Raw genomic sequence first — 18,133 nt, 5'->3', positions numbered from 1 at the left:
ATAGGCAGGTATATTTGGACATCATTCCAGGAGTTTCTATTCACATTTTTTCAATGTGGGGGGGGCGGGGCTGTTGGCCCATAATGCCAGTGACATTTCTCGTGCAACCCGGAGGTTTTCCTGCGTATCTTCCCATGCTGCCTTCTCCCCCCCCCACCCCCCGTTGTGCTCCTCCACTTCCAAATGCCATGTCACAACAGCACTTGGATGTGTTTTTCTCAACTGTCACCAGCTCCAGCTGGCAAGACCAACTTCTTGAAACACAGGAAGCATCCAGCGGAAAATATTTTAATAAAACAGACTCCTCATAAAATATTGTTTTGGGGGGTGGAAAGAAACCATCTCCACCAATCTGTCAGCATTGTGTTGGGAGACACGAGAAGACAAGCCGGCAGGCAGGAGCTGGAGCCTAATGGGCCTTTGTTGCGGGTGGTTCGGTGTTGGGCACACGGACCCGGTGCCTGGCCCTTTAATCTGGCCTGGATTTTCTTGACTCTCGGATCTTTGTCTCCACTGGGAGTATCAAAGTGCATCGGAAACTTAGAGGATTTGGGCAGCAGAAAGAGACCCAGGATCTTTGAAGCTGAGGGAAGGATTCGGTCCTCCTGACTTCTTGCCCCAACTCTCACTTCCAAAAAGCACATTAAATAATTAACTTTGTGGACAGCAAGCTGGAGCTGATTAAGAGTAAGAAGGCCTCAGTGTCTGGAATTCACCGAGGCCCAGTGGCATCACCGGCAGCTCTCTAACCAGTCCATCCATCGAAGTCCAGTTTTTCCTTTCTGGGTCATGTCTCTCTGTCCATTCTTGTGTCCATTCGTTCAGCAAATGTCTTCAAAAACCTACTAGGTGTGAGCATCTTAGATTTTTAAAGGAGGCCCTAAAGGGAACCCCAGTGCTGAATTTTGTTGACTTGCATTTTCCCAAAATGAAATTTTTCCTTTGTCAAATTTTCTTCCCCGAAGGTGAGTGTCCTAGCCCCTTAAAACCATTTGATGGCAATTGGAAGAACACTTTAGGAAGATTTGTGGGGGAAATGTTCCCTCTGTTTTTCAGTTAACATGAACTACTTAATATTCAGTGACAGTCTCTCCTCAAGAAGTATCAGCTACTTACATTCTTATTCAGAACATGGCTGGTGGTGTGCCCGAGGACCCCCGGGGGTAAGAGTTAGGGTTAGGAGAGACGGCAGCACAGGCTGGGGCCAGACCCCAGTGGCAGCAAGTGCAGTGCAGTGCCCCTGTGCCCTAGGCCCCCTTGGGCTGGAATTCGTTTCCCCTTCTACAGAATGGAAGTCGGGCTCAGAAAATGTACTGACCAGCATCCCAGGGTCATCCAGTTACAAGTGGCAGGGCCAGGACTCCAAATACTGCTCAGTTTCATTCTCTTAATTGCCCTCTGCTTTCCAAGGGGGTCTACTGTTATCCTGGCTTTGCCCAGAGAGACAGCGCCGGGTCCTGAGATGAACTGCCCTGCACGCCACCTTCCTCTCTGGTTCCCTGGACTTCAGTCCTCTTCCTGCCAAGGAAGCAGGGGTCACTGGTGCCTGAGTATGTCTATCTGAAGAAGGAAAGAGAAGTAACATTTACTGAACATCCCTTAAGATTGTGACGGGTGGCTTTCCCATTTAACAGATGGGGAAACTGAGGGTCAGAGAGAGAGAGACTTGACTTGCCCAAGGTCTCAGGGCTAGAAAATGGAAAGATTGGCATCTGATGACAGAGGCCTCCCCCATTCTTCTGCACTACACAGGCTTTTTGTTAAGAATTATGACTAATTATGACTGTGAGCTACTCTGAGTGGGGAGGATGATGGCGGCTGCAGTGGGCACAGGGAGGTCACAGCTCCCCACCTGTTAAAGGTGGACTGGTTATTTCAGCAGGAGTGTGCATAGCTGACAGGCCTCAGCTTATCTTCCCTTTGCTTGCCAGATAGAAGGCAATTTCCCATCGAACATGAGGCTTAGAAAGACCTATTGCAAGCTCTAAAAGGCAGCGCTGTGCTCAGTACTGCCCACCCCTCTGGCCCACACACACAGAGCAGACAGAGGCCAAAGGCAGGGAGTGACCTACTGGTCCCCAGATGCCTCTCTCTTTCATCCATTCACTGCCGTGGGGGCTGAGTGTTCGGAGGGAGGTGGTTACAGGTGGCCCCCACCTTATGTAATCTTCACAACAATCCAGAAGGGCAGGGTTAGGGGGAGGGTATAGCTCAGTGGTAGAGTGTGTGCTTAGCATGCATGAGGTCCAGGGTTCAGTCCTCAGTACCTCTGCTAAAAATAAATAAATAAACCTAATAAACAAATAACCCCTGCCCTCCCCCCACCCCACCCCCCACCGCAGAAGGGCAGGGTTGTCTTCTGAGACCTAATGGTGAAGGGGCTTGTGCTCAGTGTGGATCTGAGATGTGCCCCATCCCCGCCAGCTGCAGAACCACGGCTCTTTCAGTGCACACCTTGTGCTCTGAAGGACAGAACTCCCTCCAGCCACCTGAGTCTTGCCTGGCTACAGGCTGGTTATTTGGAGTTTCATTGTACTAAGTAAAGAATGGTCCAGATTCAGCCACCAGCAGCCCACAAGCCATTGCCCTGTCACCCCTCTGGCCAGATCCATGCAAAAATCTGCTCTTATCCAGTAATTTTGTTCGTAAAAATAACCCAATAGTCTTATAGACAAAATGGAAGTTAGGGAAAACAGGTTAATTCTGAATCCCATGACTTCGGTTCACCTACTTATTAGCATTTCTGCAGATTCCCGTCCAGTCTTTTTTCCTAAATATGTTTTACAGAGCTGCCGGCTTCCTTGTAATACCCCTTAATACAGAGTTGCCACAGGTCCTTTATGCCCTGTTGTTGGTGACCACAGAAGAGCCCATCATGTGCATGTGTGTGGTCTGCCTGAGCACGTGCCTCATATTGGATCTGTAGATTATTCCAGGTTTTCACAAATGTGGAAAATGCCAGAGTGGATGTCCTTGTTCTCCAAGTTTTTTCTCGTGTTATATCATTATAAGAACAACTACCGTGAACTGAGCACTGCATGCTAAGCACTGTACATACGTTGTTGGGTTGAATCCTCCCGGGAAATCTGGGGGTGGCGGTAGGTACCATTAGCTCTGTTTTATAGAGGAAGTAGCCGAGGCTGTGAGAAGGCATCCCTGCCCTTGGTCACACATCTAGTAAGTGTCAGAGCTGAGCTTTAGACCTGTCTCTGTAACACCAAAGCCCAACCCTTAACCAGTCTTATAGGCAGATTTCTGCTCTGTATTACTAAATAACTTTCTGAGAGAATCATATAACTTAACCCTCCCACCAAAACTGTGGATTCCCTGGGAATCTGGGTCTGGGAGACCCAGAGGAACATGGGGCAGGCATTAGAAGCCCTCTGGCCAAGGAGCCCTTCTGCAGGTTGTGCTGGCTGGGCAGACAGCGTGTACGCCAAACGGCCAGCCCACGCTGCTCAGGAATTGGAGAGTCTGCTCCTCTGAACTGCACTGCATGACCTCAGCACCCAAAGCCCCAGAAGATTAAAGTAAGATCAGAAGAAGCTGCCAGAAGCATTTAGTGAGAGCTTTGCCCGGAGACCAGGTCTCAGAACACTTTGCAATTGTATCTCTTCAAGCTGGTTGCACACGTGCTCTGGCAGAAGATGACGCACTGCTCCACCCCCATTCCCCTGTCTCTTTGAGAACTGGGCTCAGCACGGCCCCTGGCTGAGGGTCACACCAGAGCCCCTTTCCCTCCTACACAGACCCAGAGCTGCCTCGAGGCTGGGGTCAGCAAAGTCCTGCTGGGTGGGGGCCTGGTGCACAGGCCTGGCTTGGCATCTGCAGACTTGGGCAGCATCCTGGCCCACCACCTGCCAGTCTGAGACCTTGGGCAAATCTCTTTGCCATCTTTTTTTTTTAATGCAATGCCTGTTAAAACCCCAAAGAACATGATTTGGGAGACTGCCCACACTAGCATCCTCAGTGAGTAGGGCCCCTCAGACTCCCCTCCTGCAGTGACCGCTGCGGCCTCACCAATATGACCCTCCCCCGAGGCCACCCCCACCAGCCGCACCCTCCCTCCTCCCAAGCCCACAATGGACTTCCCCTCATGTAGCCTTGAGCTGCCGTGTCTCACTCACACATACACTATGCTCTCAACACCCCAGTAGTCTGTGAGTGGGGCAGGGCTGTGTGACTTTCAACCTTGATTCTTCAACTCTTGAGACCAAAGCCTCGCCCAGCTCTGCTCAGGGATATTTACTGAATGAATGAACAAAGGAATCACTGAGGATAGTTCAAAGCTTATAGCCCAGTACCCTGGAGATGGGGGAGAGTGTCAGTTAACAACCACAAATGTGTAAAGAACACCTACTCTGTGCCAGGGGTGATTAGGGTGTGAATATGAAGCTACCAGCACCTGCCTGGCCCAGCTCTGTAAGAGCCAGAAACTGCAATCAGCCCTGGGAGCACGTCTCAGAGATGCCAGCTGGGCCCGGGCCCCAGGGGGTAGGGGCAGCTGTCTGGGCACTACCCCCTGGCAAGTCGCCAGGACCCACTCCCTGAGCGGCTGGGCATCCAAACACTGAGCAGAAGGGTGCAGACCCAATTAGCAAGGTGAGAGGCTGCTGACCTGACTCGGGCCCCCCCACGTCTCCAACGGTGGGGTCTGGGCCCCAGAGACAAAGACAAGCCAGAAGCCAGGAGTGGAGCCTGAGCCGGCCCGGAGAAGGAGGAGCTGCCACAGAGCCCCTGGGGGTGTGCAGCAGCCCGGAAAACGGCACCCCCTCTTCTCCACCATTTCTGTCTGCCACTTGGAAGGACAGGCTTTCCTAGGGGCTGCCACGATAGGGGGAGCTAGTTCCAGCTGAAAAGCCAAGCCTTTAGGATGCCCTCAGAAAAGCTGCCCCATCCTCAACACGTTACTCATCTCAGTCTCTTCTGAAAGACTCTGCCATCCCAACCAGCACCCTCCCTATTCCAAATTCCACGTCACCCTTCCCCAAGTGCCTGTTTGTGGCCCAGTATTGTGACGTAGATCATCTTGGTTAACCTCTCTGCTCCCAAAAGTCTTTGCAGTGGAGGCATTGTTCACCCGTTCAGCCACAGGGAAAGCAAGGCTCTAACAGGTGGAATGACCTGCCCTGGGTCCAGCATGTGCCCCCGGGTCTACTGGGTCCCATGCCCATATCCAGTGCTTTCTCATCAGATGTCCCCTTAGCACTGCTGCCATGGTCCCCAGAAAAGACTCAGGCTAACGGCAGGCATAGACTATCCTCAGGATAAACGACAGTTCTTCATAGTCCACAGGATTTCTCTTCCAGGTGAGGAAGGCACCCCCAAGGTGTCCCCTTCCCCATCATCCCTCCAGCAGAGAGTCTGAAAGGCGGGAAAGTGGAGCCAGGCTTCTCCGCCTACACGAGTGTCCACCCAGTGCCTAGGAAGGGCTTCTCAGCACGCCGGGCATGAGTGTGGACTGGGAAGGTCTTTGAAGGCAGGGACCACCCCCATTCACCCTTGAACACCTAGGGGAGACCCCGCACAGGGTGTAGGTGCCCAGAATCTATTTGTTGGCAGGTGAACAGGGCACATGGATAGTAACTGAGCATGCGCTAGGCACCATGTAAAGCCCTTTAGGAATATTTTTATTCAGCTTTTGTGATAAGACTAACAGGAGGCTGGTAGAATCCCCATTTTACAGATAAGAAACTGAGGTTCTGGGAGGTAAAATGACTTTCCCAAGGTCACCTGTCTGGGCCATGGAGGATGGTGGGAGGCTAAACAGATGGGCCTCGTCCTGGGGCCTGTCCCTGCTCATCAGCCTCACAGGAGCCTTGCAATCAAGGGACGCCAGAGCCACCAAGACATTTAGCAGTGAAGATCCTTTGTGCTGGAGTGAAATGATCCTTTAAAAATGATCACCAGCTCCCCTCGTTACCTCTGGAGACCAAGTCCTTGCTGATTTTTTCCCTTCTTTATCTCAAGTACATTTAAATGTCAATTAAATTTGAAATATCTACATTTGTCAGCATTTCATTTTGGGCCAGCATGACGTGCTGCTGATTTGTCCACGCGATGTGACACATGAAAAAACTCTCGAGATGCAGATCTTCCTCATTAAAAAATAAGCCCTGCGATCCTGGCCCGGCAGAGAGCCACAGAGCACGTCCCCGCTTCCTGACGCCGTGGCTCTGACATGGTCTTTAAAAAGGAACAGCCGCGCCTGTCACCACTGTCACACACACGCGCTAGCCGGCGACACGTTAAACCAAACATTAGAAAGGGCTCAGGAAGTCGTCTGCATGGGAACTCTGCGCCGAGATGAGGTGGGCAGAGGCGGGAGCAGCCGTGGGAGATGACGGGGTCTGAACGTGATGGACAGCGGGCCTTTCTTTCTCGCCAAGACTCTGGCAGACCTCGCTGGGTAGCCAAGTTCGCCACAACCTGCCTTTTCACAGACAGCTCTTTGTGTGTAATAAAATCCAGGCAAGTGGTGGGTGGCAGACTGCAGGGTAGTAGCTGAATTGGGTTAATGAGGGAAGAGGTACACTTTTTTTTTTCATATTCCGCCTTAAGCTAATAAAAAATTTAAACCTGGACGTATTCAACGGTTCATCCTTTATCTCTGACAAATTATCTGACTGTATGTTTCACGGCAGAACATGAGCAGTTGAATTTAAATAAGTTTATTTTGAAAACTCACCTTTTATCAAAAACAGAAGGGGAAACACCCTGCCCCTTATTTCACTGTTTCAGAGCCACAGAACTGAAGAGACAGGATCACAAAGTGGTTTTAGAGTCAGACAAATCCAGATTCCCAACTCTACCGTTAGCTGCTGTGTGACACTAAGCAAATGACTCCCCCTCTCTGAGCCTTGGCTGCTTTATCTACAAAATGAGGATGTGATAAGTAATAAATGAGAAACTGTCCAGGCAGCATTCAGCCCAACACTTGTAAGTACTGCTCGTGTCATCATCGTCCTCCACATGGCCCACAGCCTGGACCTGAAGAATCTCCGATCTGACCAAGCCACTCAGAGAGTTCTCGTCTGGGTGCTCCATCACTCGTGAGAGACACTGGGCCTCTTCTTGAAGCTACTGCCCAACCGGCCTGGCCTGGCCAGGAGAGCCAGCTGGAGAGCGAAATGGTGAGCTGGAAATGGAGGCTCCCTCTCTCCCCCACCGCACCCCCAGGCACCCTCCGTGACCTTGCGTGTGGAGGCACTGGATTTTGACAGTGATGGGAACTGCAGCAGCCTGATCTGATGGAGCCAGGGGCCAGTCCAGCACAAAGGCTCTTTGCTCTCGTGTGAATCCAGACGTTCCTGGCAGGTTTAGTGGCATTCAGCTATTGTGCCAAGCTGTGCTCTCTGCTTTCTTGTCAAAGCCAGCTGTGCTTGAATGGGTGGTGGAAAAGCATTCAAGATGGATTTGAGGGCCACCCAAAGACTCATTCAGTTTGACCCAAGTAGAGGTGCGGGTCTCCCTCATATTTATCTACTGCCAGCCTAGTGGACAGGAGAAAGAGGAATTGGAATCCCTGCTCGTCACTGCCTGGCCAGGTGGCTTGGTCACACCTCTCCTCTTCACCCGTGATTCCCAGCACTCAGTTCACACTGGCTGTGCTCACTACAGGCCTTCCGGGCTGCCTCTTGGTTGCTACGTGGATGATCGGACAAGTAGATGGATGGACTCATGACAGCCTCACCCTCTATAAAATCCATACAGTGACACCTTCCTGCTTCCTGTTGGGAGGGGTAGAAATAACCTATGTAAAGTCACCGACACAGTGCCTACTTGTGGACATTATATTAGACATTCTTCTGAGACTCCCACCCGCCCCTAGATACCTAACACCCCCTCCCCCAAACGTGGTCCCGCGCTACAGGTCCCACTCTCAGCACCTCAGCAGACAGATGGGGAGCTCAGAGGGGAGACACTCATACTGCAGCCGTGAGCTGAGGAAAGGGACATGTGCCTGGCGGGGGTCCAGGAAGAGCAGTGAAGCGGGTGTGGGCAGTGCCTTGTCTCCCCAGCCTGCGGGCTGCCGCTCATTCCCTTGCAAACTTCCTCTGCGCTACTGCTGTGCTCTGGTGCGGGAAGAGAGAACCGGCCAGGCTCCTGCCCTTGAGGGCCTCTACTCAAATAGAATTGCGGGAGGTTCCCTCTATGTGGGAAGGGCTAAACCACGCAGCCCAAGGACAAGCGAACTCTGTCTAGAAAGAAAACTCTGCTGGGAGCTCCAGGAAGGCTTCCTAAGAGTCTTCCAGCCTAAGGGCAGTCAGTGCACCCGACACAGGCAGGTGGTCGGGAGGGGAGGGCGGGGGTGGGCGGGGCCAGGCGGGCAGCATGGGGTTGGCCTGCTTGCAGCTCAGACTGGGCAGCCCTCACCCTGCCCCCCCAGAATGTTCCACAAGCTCCCCAGGATGGAGCCTGAGGCAGGGTGACTGCCCCCCTGCACCCTAACCTGCTCGTGAGAACAGTCTAGTGCTGCCGAGTGAGAGTGGGTCCTCCTAACTTAACGAGGCAAGTAAATCATCCTGCAAACGCCTGAACGTTAGAATTGCTGACACTTTACTTGGTGGGGTTGCTCACCACACAGCCAGTTGCGGCGAAATCATGGTTCAGAGTAGCAGGTTTATCGGCGTGAAGCAGCAGAGGGACAAGGTTGGGGCTGTGATTCAGAGCAGAATTCCAGCGTCTGTGTGCAGAGTGGCCCTTCTGCTGGGCCTTGTTCTATGTCCCGGTGGACATGGCAGGAGCTGGGCGGCCTGGCAGCGTGCTGGCCAGGCTCATTTCTGCAAATCACATCATCTTCCTGCCCGCTCTCCTGAGTCCAGAGGCAAATGCTCTCTCCAGTCCAGGATGGGCCAAGACACGTCTTGTCCCTGACACCTGGCAAGGCAGCCTTGGAGCTGAGTGCTGTGACCTCCTCCCTGTGTGACCCTGGGCAAGTGATTTCCCGTCTCTGAGCCTTGACCTCCCCTTCAATACAAGGGCAAAACTCTGCCTGGCTCACTTCCAGGGACAATGTGAGGAACTGAAGGGTTCAGGTGTGCCAGTGCTGGGGAACGCACAGCTCTGGGAGCCAGCTTTGGTTCCACTTTTAAAAGAACAGCATATCCTTGGGTAACAACTGGCTTAGCCCTGGTGATGGTGGACTGTAGCAGCAGCAGGTCACAATCCGCCCTCCCAGTCCCCTGGGACGGCTGCTGCCCTCGCTTACCCTCCAGCCCTGGTTCCCATGCACTTTTTTGGACACGTTTCCCCTTCCTGAAATAAAACCTGAAAGGAATTGCATCATATAAGGCAAAGAAAGGAGACAGCTCTGGCTAGGGGGTGGGAGGAGAGGAAATAGCCCCCCATCAGGTAACCCTGTGTCTCCTACCCACCTCCCCAAACTTCACCATTGCCCCTGGGGATCCTCAGGCGCGCCCAGCCCGCTGTACAGGGCAGAGGTGTGGGCTGCCCACAGCAGCCGTGGGGCCAGAATTTGAACCAAGGTCTTCAGAGGTCCAGCTCCCCTCTCCTGAGCACACACCTCTCACGGGCCCCGATCGGTATATAATTCATAGGAGCAGGCGTGGAGTTTCTCTGGGCTGTGTATATGTTTGTGTTTATAGAGGTAGAGCTCACAGGTGGCTGACAAGGGAGATATATTTTTTATAACAATGAATATTTAATTTCCACATCACAGATGAAAAAGACTCTCTGAAGAGGCATCTGAGGGAGACCCCAGAGAGCAGCCGCTAATCAGAAAAGGGCCTTCTTGCGAGTGCTCTTCCACGTGGCTCACTTTCTCCTTTAACTTTTTTTTTTTCCTGATTATTGAAGTAGATATGCACATTGGAGAAAATGTAGAAGAAAACAAAAATAAAATGGGGGGGGAATCACCCATAATCCACTAGCATTTGTTGACATTTAGACACATCCCTTTCCAGTCTTTTTTCTGTGCATTTTTCCGTAAGCAGATGAGAAAGAATGTGGTATAATTGCAATTCTGTGTCCTGATTTTTAGATTTTTCTTTATGAACTTTATAGTTAACGAGAGGATAATATTCAGCCAACTGTACCATAATTCACTTCACCAGGTTCCTACTGTGGAAATTTAGGTTGTCTCATGTTTTAATATTATAAACATAGCAGTAACAAACATCTTTGTGCATAATCTGTCACTACATTTAGGGTTATCTAAGTGGAAGTGGAAATCTGAAGTCCTAGATGCATTTAAGGTTCTTGACACCAGCGACAAACGCACAGTTTCTTTTCTGTTTGGGACCAGCTTCCTCACCGTGGGGCCCGATAGGTCTTCTCCAGGGAGCCTCTGTCCGGGCTGGCAGAGGGAGGCCCGGGCCAGGCGCTGAGCCCCAGGCCTCCTTCCCACCCGGCCCCGTGGATTCCTGAGATATCTCCTAACTGTTCTCTTCTCTCTTGTCTTCCTCCACCCCAGCCTCGTAAAGCCCTTGCGACACTATGCTGTCTTCCTCTCCGAAGACTCCTCTGACGATGAATGCCAGCGGGAAGCGGGCCCAAGCTCTGGCTTCACCGAAAGCCTTTTCTTCTCCACTCCCTTTGAATGGTCTCTCTCTTCTTCCATTTCCCTGAGCTCAGCTTGGTGACTCTCCAGGACCACTTGGAGGGATGGGGTGGCCAGTGCTGCTTACGCTTGTGTGTGGGGAAAGGTGTCTGGAGCTGCTGCCTTCTGGTGCCCCGGTGCCAACTTGCAGGGCAGATGCCACCTCTGTGTGCCTCCTTTCAGGGTTTTTTATTCTGCCAGCCACACAGGGATGTGATGATGGGGTAAAGTGACAGCGGTGACTGAGTTCTAAAGGTGTGAGACGGGGGCATCGGTCTCGTGCCTTGCGGGGAAAATGCACTTGATTGTTAATGGAATTGGTGGCTACTGTTAGCCTGGTTGTTGCTGCCCGAGTCTTGCTTTATCTCAGCACATCTTGGAAAGCCGTGGAGATGGAGGGTCAGATGTTAACTTAAAAAAAAAAAAGTTACTGATATGGAACGTATATATTAGTTCTGTCATATCCAAAGGTTTTACTGATCTGCCGGACTTTAAGATAATTTTTACCATTATTATTTATAATCTAAGCCTCCTTCTAATTACAAATTGCAATAAAGAAAAAAAGAGAAAAAGAAGGTTCACCACAATCCAGCCACCCCCAGAATTAGGCTTTGCTGGTTCCCCTTTCTTTGCTGGTTCTTGCCCCCACCCCACCACAAGCTTTCCAGAGCTGGGATTGAGCAAAGGACAGCTTTGATCTATGTTTATTTGTTAACGAGTTTGTGTAGTGTTTTTAATGGAAGCTTTTAAGGGAAGGGTAGTGTCCTTTTTTGAACACCCACAGCAACACTTCGGGGAATGAAACGTTCCAGCTGGTTCACGGAAGAGGGATCTCCCCCCACCTTCCCCCTCCCAGTCCCCTTCACCATCTCCCTGCTCCCAGTCCCTCCCCTGGGCTTGGCCTGTGGCTTCCTTGGGGCACCTGGTAAACCTTCCAGCTCTGCTCCTGCCACTGCTCCCACAGTGGGAGAAGGTTTCTGGCCTTTGCTGCCACCAGTTCACCTGTGACCACAGGCAAGTCAGTCCCCTCCTGTTGCCCTCACTTAGAGAGCAGTGGCCTAAGCCAGTGTTGCCCAAGCTTCACATGCCACCTGGTCTGAACAGTGAATCTTCTTTAAAACTAGAAGAAAAGCTTTGTCCTCAGCAATAATATCTGATATCATAGGCTTAATGTATCAGTTATTATTCCTATTATTAATTAAAATAAAGATAGCATCACTGGAATAAGAAATGTTCGTCCATGTATCAACTTATAATCACCTTGCTGGTAAAGGCATCCCTTGTGGGTGATGGCCAAGCACTCCCCTGCTGCAGAGTCCAGCAAGGCACATTCTTTTTAAATTAATTGATGCCTTAATTATTTAAAATAAAGCTCACTCCCTGAGCCATGAGCTATGAAAAGTATAGGCTTCTGTTTGTGTTTAAAAGGGACATGGCCTTCTTAACTCAAACAAAATGAGTTCTTTCTAAAGAACACTATTTCCTTAACTGTAAGAAGCTCACTGACTTTTCTTTATCTCCTTCACTGCATTCAAACTTGGTTAAAGGGGCCTGGGCAGATGGCTTAGTTAGAACAAGTGAGGAACTTTAGAAGTCTCTCATACTTGGCTTCCATTTTTGCCTCTTGCCAGGTGCTGTGTGACACAGGGTGAGTTACTTAGCCTCTGTGAGCTTCGGCTTCCCCATCTATCAGGTGGGGGCGTGAATCCTACTTTATGGCCTGCTTGTGTGGCTTCAGTGAGTTAGTCCAGTCTGATGCAGTCCTTGCCAAGAGTCAAGACTGTTAGTTGCGTCCTCTCCCTCTGCTGACTGTCCTCTGCCCTGGCTCCTGCAAGTGAGCCTTTGGGACCAACAGGTGGCGTCCTTCCCCCACTTTACAAGAACCTTGGGCAGTTCCTGCCTGATCCAGGAGCCAGAGCCTCGCTGTTAGAGGAGGTGGTACGCTGCTCTGGCCCTGGCTCCACTAGAGGTCAGGGTTTGTCCAGGTAGCATTCTCCATGTACCCAGTGGTGCCCCTGGGCTTAAGCTTGTGAGAAAGGAAAGTAGGAGGCACCCTGTGTCACCTGCACCTGGGTTGGCTGCAAGGTTTTGATGCATGAATGGATGGAATGCTGTTAACAGCCTTGGCACACCTGCTATACACCAGGCACTGTGTTTGCTTGTAAAACCTCCACCAACAGCTGCAAGGGAGGTGCACTCTGGAATAGGAGAGCGGCTGAGGCTCAGAGAGGTTAAGTGACTTGCCCAAGGTCCTACAGCAAGAGATGGCACCAGAGCTGGAACCAAGGACAGCACAGGCCAAGGCCCAGATGGTCTCCCGAGGATCCTGGGGTGTGCTGGGCAGCTGCCCTGGGGAGAGTTCTCCCAGCTCAATTCCCCATGAGCTGTTCCCAGGACCTGACTGCTGCAGGGGTGAGAGTGCAGACAGTGGGCTCAGGAATGAGTCTTCCTGCCTATTCCCTTTCCAGACGCGTCCCGTTCTTCATGCCTTATGTGAGTGGCTTTCACGCCCACTAGCCAGTTCTACAGTGGGTCCTATGGTTTGGTGGAAACTAAGTGGGCCCCCCCAGAACAAGATAGAGCCAAAGGAACTTGCCCACAGCCCCACAGCGAGCAGAACCCAAACTCAGCCCCTAGTCTGTCAGACTCCCGTTGCCCAGACGCCTGCCCTCATGGGGACCCAGGACACTCTCCTGTCCCAAGACTCCCTCCTGTCCCAAGACTCGTAGGTGTACTCGTCAAGGCCTGGAAGTTCTTGGGGGTGGGGGCTGCTTGCCCCTCCTAGGGCGGCTCTGAGTGGGAGAATCCAGCCTGCTCTGCCTCCTCGCAGGCCACAGCCATATCGGACACTCAAGGAGTCAGACAGTGCAGGAGACGAGGCGGAGAGTCCAGAGCAGCGCACACGGGAGCCCCTGGGCCCGGCCCCCGTGCCGCCTGACAGGGCTGCCAGCATTGACCTCCTGGAAGATGTCTTCAGCGGTCTCGATATGGAGGTCCCACTGCAGCCGCTGGGCCAGGCCAAAAGCTTGGAGGACCTTCGGACCCCCAAAGACCTAAGAGAGCAGCCAGGGACCTTTGACTATCAGGTATGGTGGGGCGGGGTGGGTACATGGCAGGGGCATTTTCTGCCCATGAAGCAGGTTCCCCCATGTGACAGTGAAAGACACCAAGGGAGAAACAGTGACTTTTCCAGGTCCTCAGCCAATGCTTGGGGTCACTCTGACTGCAAACCCTGCTGGGCCAGCCAGTGGCCAGACCATCCTCATAGTGGTCACTGGAGGAGATGCTGGAGCCTGATGGAAATCTGCCCCCTCCACTTCCATTTGTGCATCAGAGGTGGGCTGGTGCTTTGCCTCCCTCTCCCCAAGACCCCCCAGCCCAACCCCCAGGCAGGACTGTGACCACTGGTGGAACTGGGATCTCTGTGGAGAGCTTGTGGAACAAAGTTCCTGGGTTCTGGATATTCACGTGTGACCCCTGATCTTCCACCGTGACTTTCTATCACATCTCCTCTCTGTGCCTCAGTTTCCTCACTTGTGAGTGGGGGCTGCCAACTCTGCAGTCACTGGGCCACACAGTGGAATTCACAGATTTCCCACACAGGCAATGATACACGCATGCCCCTCTGCAGGGAACTGCTTTTCCCACACTGCCAATGCAGGAGCTCCAGCCAAGAGAAGGGACGTGAAGCCCAGATTGTGGGCCCTATAAGTGGCCGAGCTGGGACTTGAGCCCAGTCCTGTTTCCTTCCAGGGTGCCTTTGCCCAAGATCCAAGCCTCATTTGCCCTCTTGGGCTCATTGGTGGTTGAAAGTGCCCACAAGCTTTGAAAAGTAAAAAGGGTCCGGCCAGTAGACAGTCAGTAGATGAAGCCGTTTGCCTCAAACTACTTGGCAACTTGGTGTGAAAAGACAAGGGCTTTCCCTGGGGTCCCTTTGTGCCACATGGTGAGAAAAGACCTGGGCTTGCTTTGTGCCGCTGACTTGGGCCAAGGACCCAACTGCTGTGGGTCCCAGGGAGCTGCTCAGCCACACTCCTGGGACCATGGTCCCCTTGTCTGCCTGGCTGGCATACAAGAGGGGTGAGGGAACGGGCATGTGCTGCCTCCAGTCTGTCCCAGGTCAGCCTGTGGTCATTGCCTCCCTTGTTCCCTCCAACAGAGGCTGGACCTAGGCAGGGGTGAGAGGAGCCGCGGGATTCCGGGGGCCTTGAAGCTCGCCCACCCGTACAACAAGCTCTGGAGCCTGGGCCAGGACGACATGGCCATCCCCAGCAAGCCCCTGGCCACCTCTCCTGAGAAGCCCTCAGCCATGCTCTGGAACTCCCCGGCCCTGCCCTGCAGGCCCCAGAACCGGAATGGCATCCTGAATCCCAGCGACAAGGAAGAGATGCCCACCCCTACTCTGGGCAGCATCACCATCCCCCGGCCCCAGGGCAGGAAGACCCCGGAGCTGGGCATCGTGCCCCCACCCCCAACTGCCCGCCCAGCCAAGCTCCAGGCTGCCAGCACTGCCCTCGGGGACTTCTCCTCAGAGCAGCTGCAGGCTGAGCGGGAGAGACGGGCTGCCCTGAGCTCAGCCCCATTCCCCGGGATCCTCGCCAGTGCTGCCCGACAGGACCCCACCGAACTGCTCCAGCCACTCAACCTGGCCCCAGGAGCTGCGGGCACCAGCAGTGACACCCTGCTGGCCCTCCTGGACCCACTTAACACAGCCTGGTCAGGCAGTACCCTTCCACCAGGCCCTGTGGCCCCAAATGTAGCCACCCCATTCACCCCTCAATTCAGCTTCCCCCCCATGGGGACCCCCACCCCCTTTCCACAGCCATCACTCAACCCCTTCGTCCCATCTGTGCCAGCGGCGCTGCCTGCCATGTCCCTGGTCTCCACACCAGCTGGGCCTTACGGGGCCCCTCCTGCTCCCCTGGGGCCAGCTTTTGCCCCCAGCCTCCTGCTGTCCAATTCTGGCTTCTGTGCCCCACACAGATCTCAGCCCAACCTGTCTGCTCTCTCTATGCCTAACCTCTTTGGCCAGATGCCCATGGGTGCCCACTCCCTGCAGCCCCTGGGTCCCCCAGCGGTCACCCCTTCGAGGATCCGAACGTTGCCCCTGGCCCGCTCAAGCGCCAGGGCTGCCGAGGCCAAGCAAGGGCTGGCCCTCAGGCCTGGAGATCCCCCGCTCCTCCCCTCTAGACCCTCCCAGGGCCTGGAGCCAGCACTGCAGCCCTCCGCTCCACGAGAGGCCAGAGACCCCTTTGAGGATTTGTTACAGAAAACCAAGCAAGATGTGAGCCCAGCCCCCGCCCCAGGCTCCGTGGAGCAGCTCAGGAAGCAGTGGGAGACCTTCGAGTGAGCCAGGCGCTGAGGGCTGGGGGCGACCGAGGCTGCGCTGCCCACCACTGCAGCTCTGGGCTGGCCCTGCTTCCCCTGCCGCTGTTTCCGCCCAGGTTCTACTGGTGGGAAGGGATGGGACCCCTCTCTGCCACCCCTCCTCCTCTCCACACTGCCCATCTCTGAGGTCTGGCTGCTGGAGAATGGCACCAGTTCCAGTTTGGGAATCGACCCAGCTCCTGGGCACCTGTCCTGCCCTGCCACCACCCTTCCCCTGCACCCATGATTGGGTTTTGCACTAAAGAGGACGGCTGGGCTAATGACTGCCCCAGACCACGTCCTACCCACCTTTTTCTGGAAAGCTCCCACCAGGAGCCTTGTGGGGCTCCTCAAGGCATCTCCTCCCGAGCCCTGTTTCCTGTCCCAACTGCAGCTCAGCCCTGAACAGCCCACCTCGCTGGGCACAGGCATCGGTGGTACCCTCAGTGCGAGCTCGTCTGCACAAGGCGCACATGGTTTGGAGTTTGAAGTAAGGCACCCCCTTTCCAGGCCGGAGGAGCTATCTGGTGAGACATATCCAAACCCTCTCTAGCAATATGCACACTCATCCTTTCCTGAGTCTTCACCTCAACTCCCAAACTTCAGTTTTTCTGGCTTGGTAGGAATTTGGGGGCTGAGGGACCCTTGGGATCCCTCATGATAGCCAAACCCCGCTCCAGCCAGCCCTGCATGGGGACCAGGAGTACCAGCAACTCTGATCTGTAGAAGAAAAACTAGCAACCAGGAAAATCTGAGCGCATCAGGCAGAGAAGCCAGGTTGCTGTTCCACACTCTCCCTCTGGTCCCCACAGCTTCTCTGGGTCTCAAGTAACTATCAGACGGGGCTCAGCCTCTTGTCCAGTGCATCTGCAGGGGCAGAGCTAAGAAGCAGGCACCCAGATTCCAACCGGAAGGCCAAGCTTAACACCGTGGACTGACGCAGGGGTCCTAGCGGCCCGACTCCCGGGGACAGAAGTGGGCAGGGCGCTGAGCCCCTCTCCAGGCCCCTGGGAGGATGTGGGCAAACTTGACTTCTCGCAGCCAGGAGGCAGGAGGAGGTCTCAGAGCCACCCCCTCCCAGCCCACCTTGTGATTCTTGCCAGCATAGAAATTCCTGAGGCCAACGTCACCAAAGTTAAATTGAAATGTTTTGTTATTGTTTCTTTTATCTTTCTTTTCCTTTTTACTTTATTGATTTGATGAATCTTGAAGTTGACTAGTTTCAATAAACCAAGTTAAAATATGGCCCAACCATTTAAGAAAACAACCATCTGAGACATGCAGGAAATTGTGAGCATTTTGACCTGATTTCTCATTTCCTATCTGTGAGTGGTCAGATCCACAGTCTCAGAGGTGTCTGATGGGGTATGGGGGTTTCTGGAGGCCCCCATAACCCCAAGGAGCCTTGTCAGTGCCTGAGGTGCTGGGAGGCCATCCCAACATGTGGGGGAGTGAGGCCTGGAAGGTCGCTCTGTGGGGTGTGAAGAGCTGCTGGCCCAGCACACAGCCCCTTCCTGAGTCATAGCCCCTCGGGCAAGTCTTCTCTAAATCCCAGCAATGTCCTCTGGCTGCCGGAAGGCGGAGCTGTGTCGTGTCTGGGCCATGTGGACTCCTCTAGGACACTCAGGTGTTTCAGTAGATTCCAGATCCACCCATCTTGGGCAGACCTCTGAGCCCCACCGGGGACAGGGCAGCCCACCTGGGGGAGACAGCATGGGGCAGAGCGTAAGACGAGGTGCCGGGTGGCCGCAGGGAAGAAGAGCCCACTCCTGTTTCCCTGGCTGTGCTGGGGGCTGGTGGCTGGTGGCATGTGCTCCGTGTTCATGTGAGCACTGCTGTCTCTTCCCTTGCTGGATTGGATTTGCAAATCCAAGGATGAATTTTGTGTGTGCATTCAATAAAATCTTCTTGGGGAGAAGGCTGGTATCCCTGTGTCCTGAGGAAGCTCTGGGGGAAGGGGTGGCCTCAGGCATCTTTAGCATACCCTTTTGTAGGGTAGAGGCTGCGGGGCTTAGAGCAGTCAGGGATTTGACCCCTGGCCCACTCCTAAACCTGTTACCATTCGGAACTGTGAGCCCAGCTCAGCCCCTTCCCCTCACAAGCAGGGCTGGAGGTAGGCTGGTCACAGGCATGCACAGGCCTGCCAGGTCCATGGAGCAGGGCTGCAGGTCACCAGTGATGCTGAAGGCTCTCAGACGCCAGGAA

The 18,133-nt window shown here is 53.7% G+C and overlaps 1 protein-coding gene across 4 annotated transcripts in view; it reads left to right on the top strand.

The window, feature by feature from the left end:
* Positions 1–17,846, top strand: part of DENND1A (DENN domain containing 1A) — a 476,944-nt gene extending 459,098 nt beyond the window's left edge. For 2 of the 4 annotated variants that reach the window (XM_072960107.1, XM_072960106.1), the window contains 3 exons: positions 10,436–10,564; positions 13,392–13,647; positions 14,721–17,846. In XM_072960107.1, the coding sequence (XP_072816208.1) occupies positions 10,436–10,564; positions 13,392–13,647; positions 14,721–15,911 (1,576 nt within the window). In that variant the 3' untranslated portion in view covers positions 15,912–17,846. The remainder of the gene's footprint in view (positions 1–10,435; positions 10,565–13,391; positions 13,648–14,720) is intronic. The other 2 variants (XM_072960109.1, XM_072960108.1) reach the window with 1 other exon arrangement.
* The last annotated feature ends 287 nt before the right edge of the window (positions 17,847–18,133 follow it).

Source organism: Vicugna pacos, chromosome 4, assembly GCF_048564905.1.
Source record: "Vicugna pacos chromosome 4, VicPac4, whole genome shotgun sequence".
Taxonomy (NCBI): Eukaryota; Metazoa; Chordata; class Mammalia; order Artiodactyla; family Camelidae; genus Vicugna; species Vicugna pacos.
The sequence above is the reverse complement of the archived record's forward strand: the minus strand, read 5'-3'. Positions and strand labels throughout refer to the sequence as shown.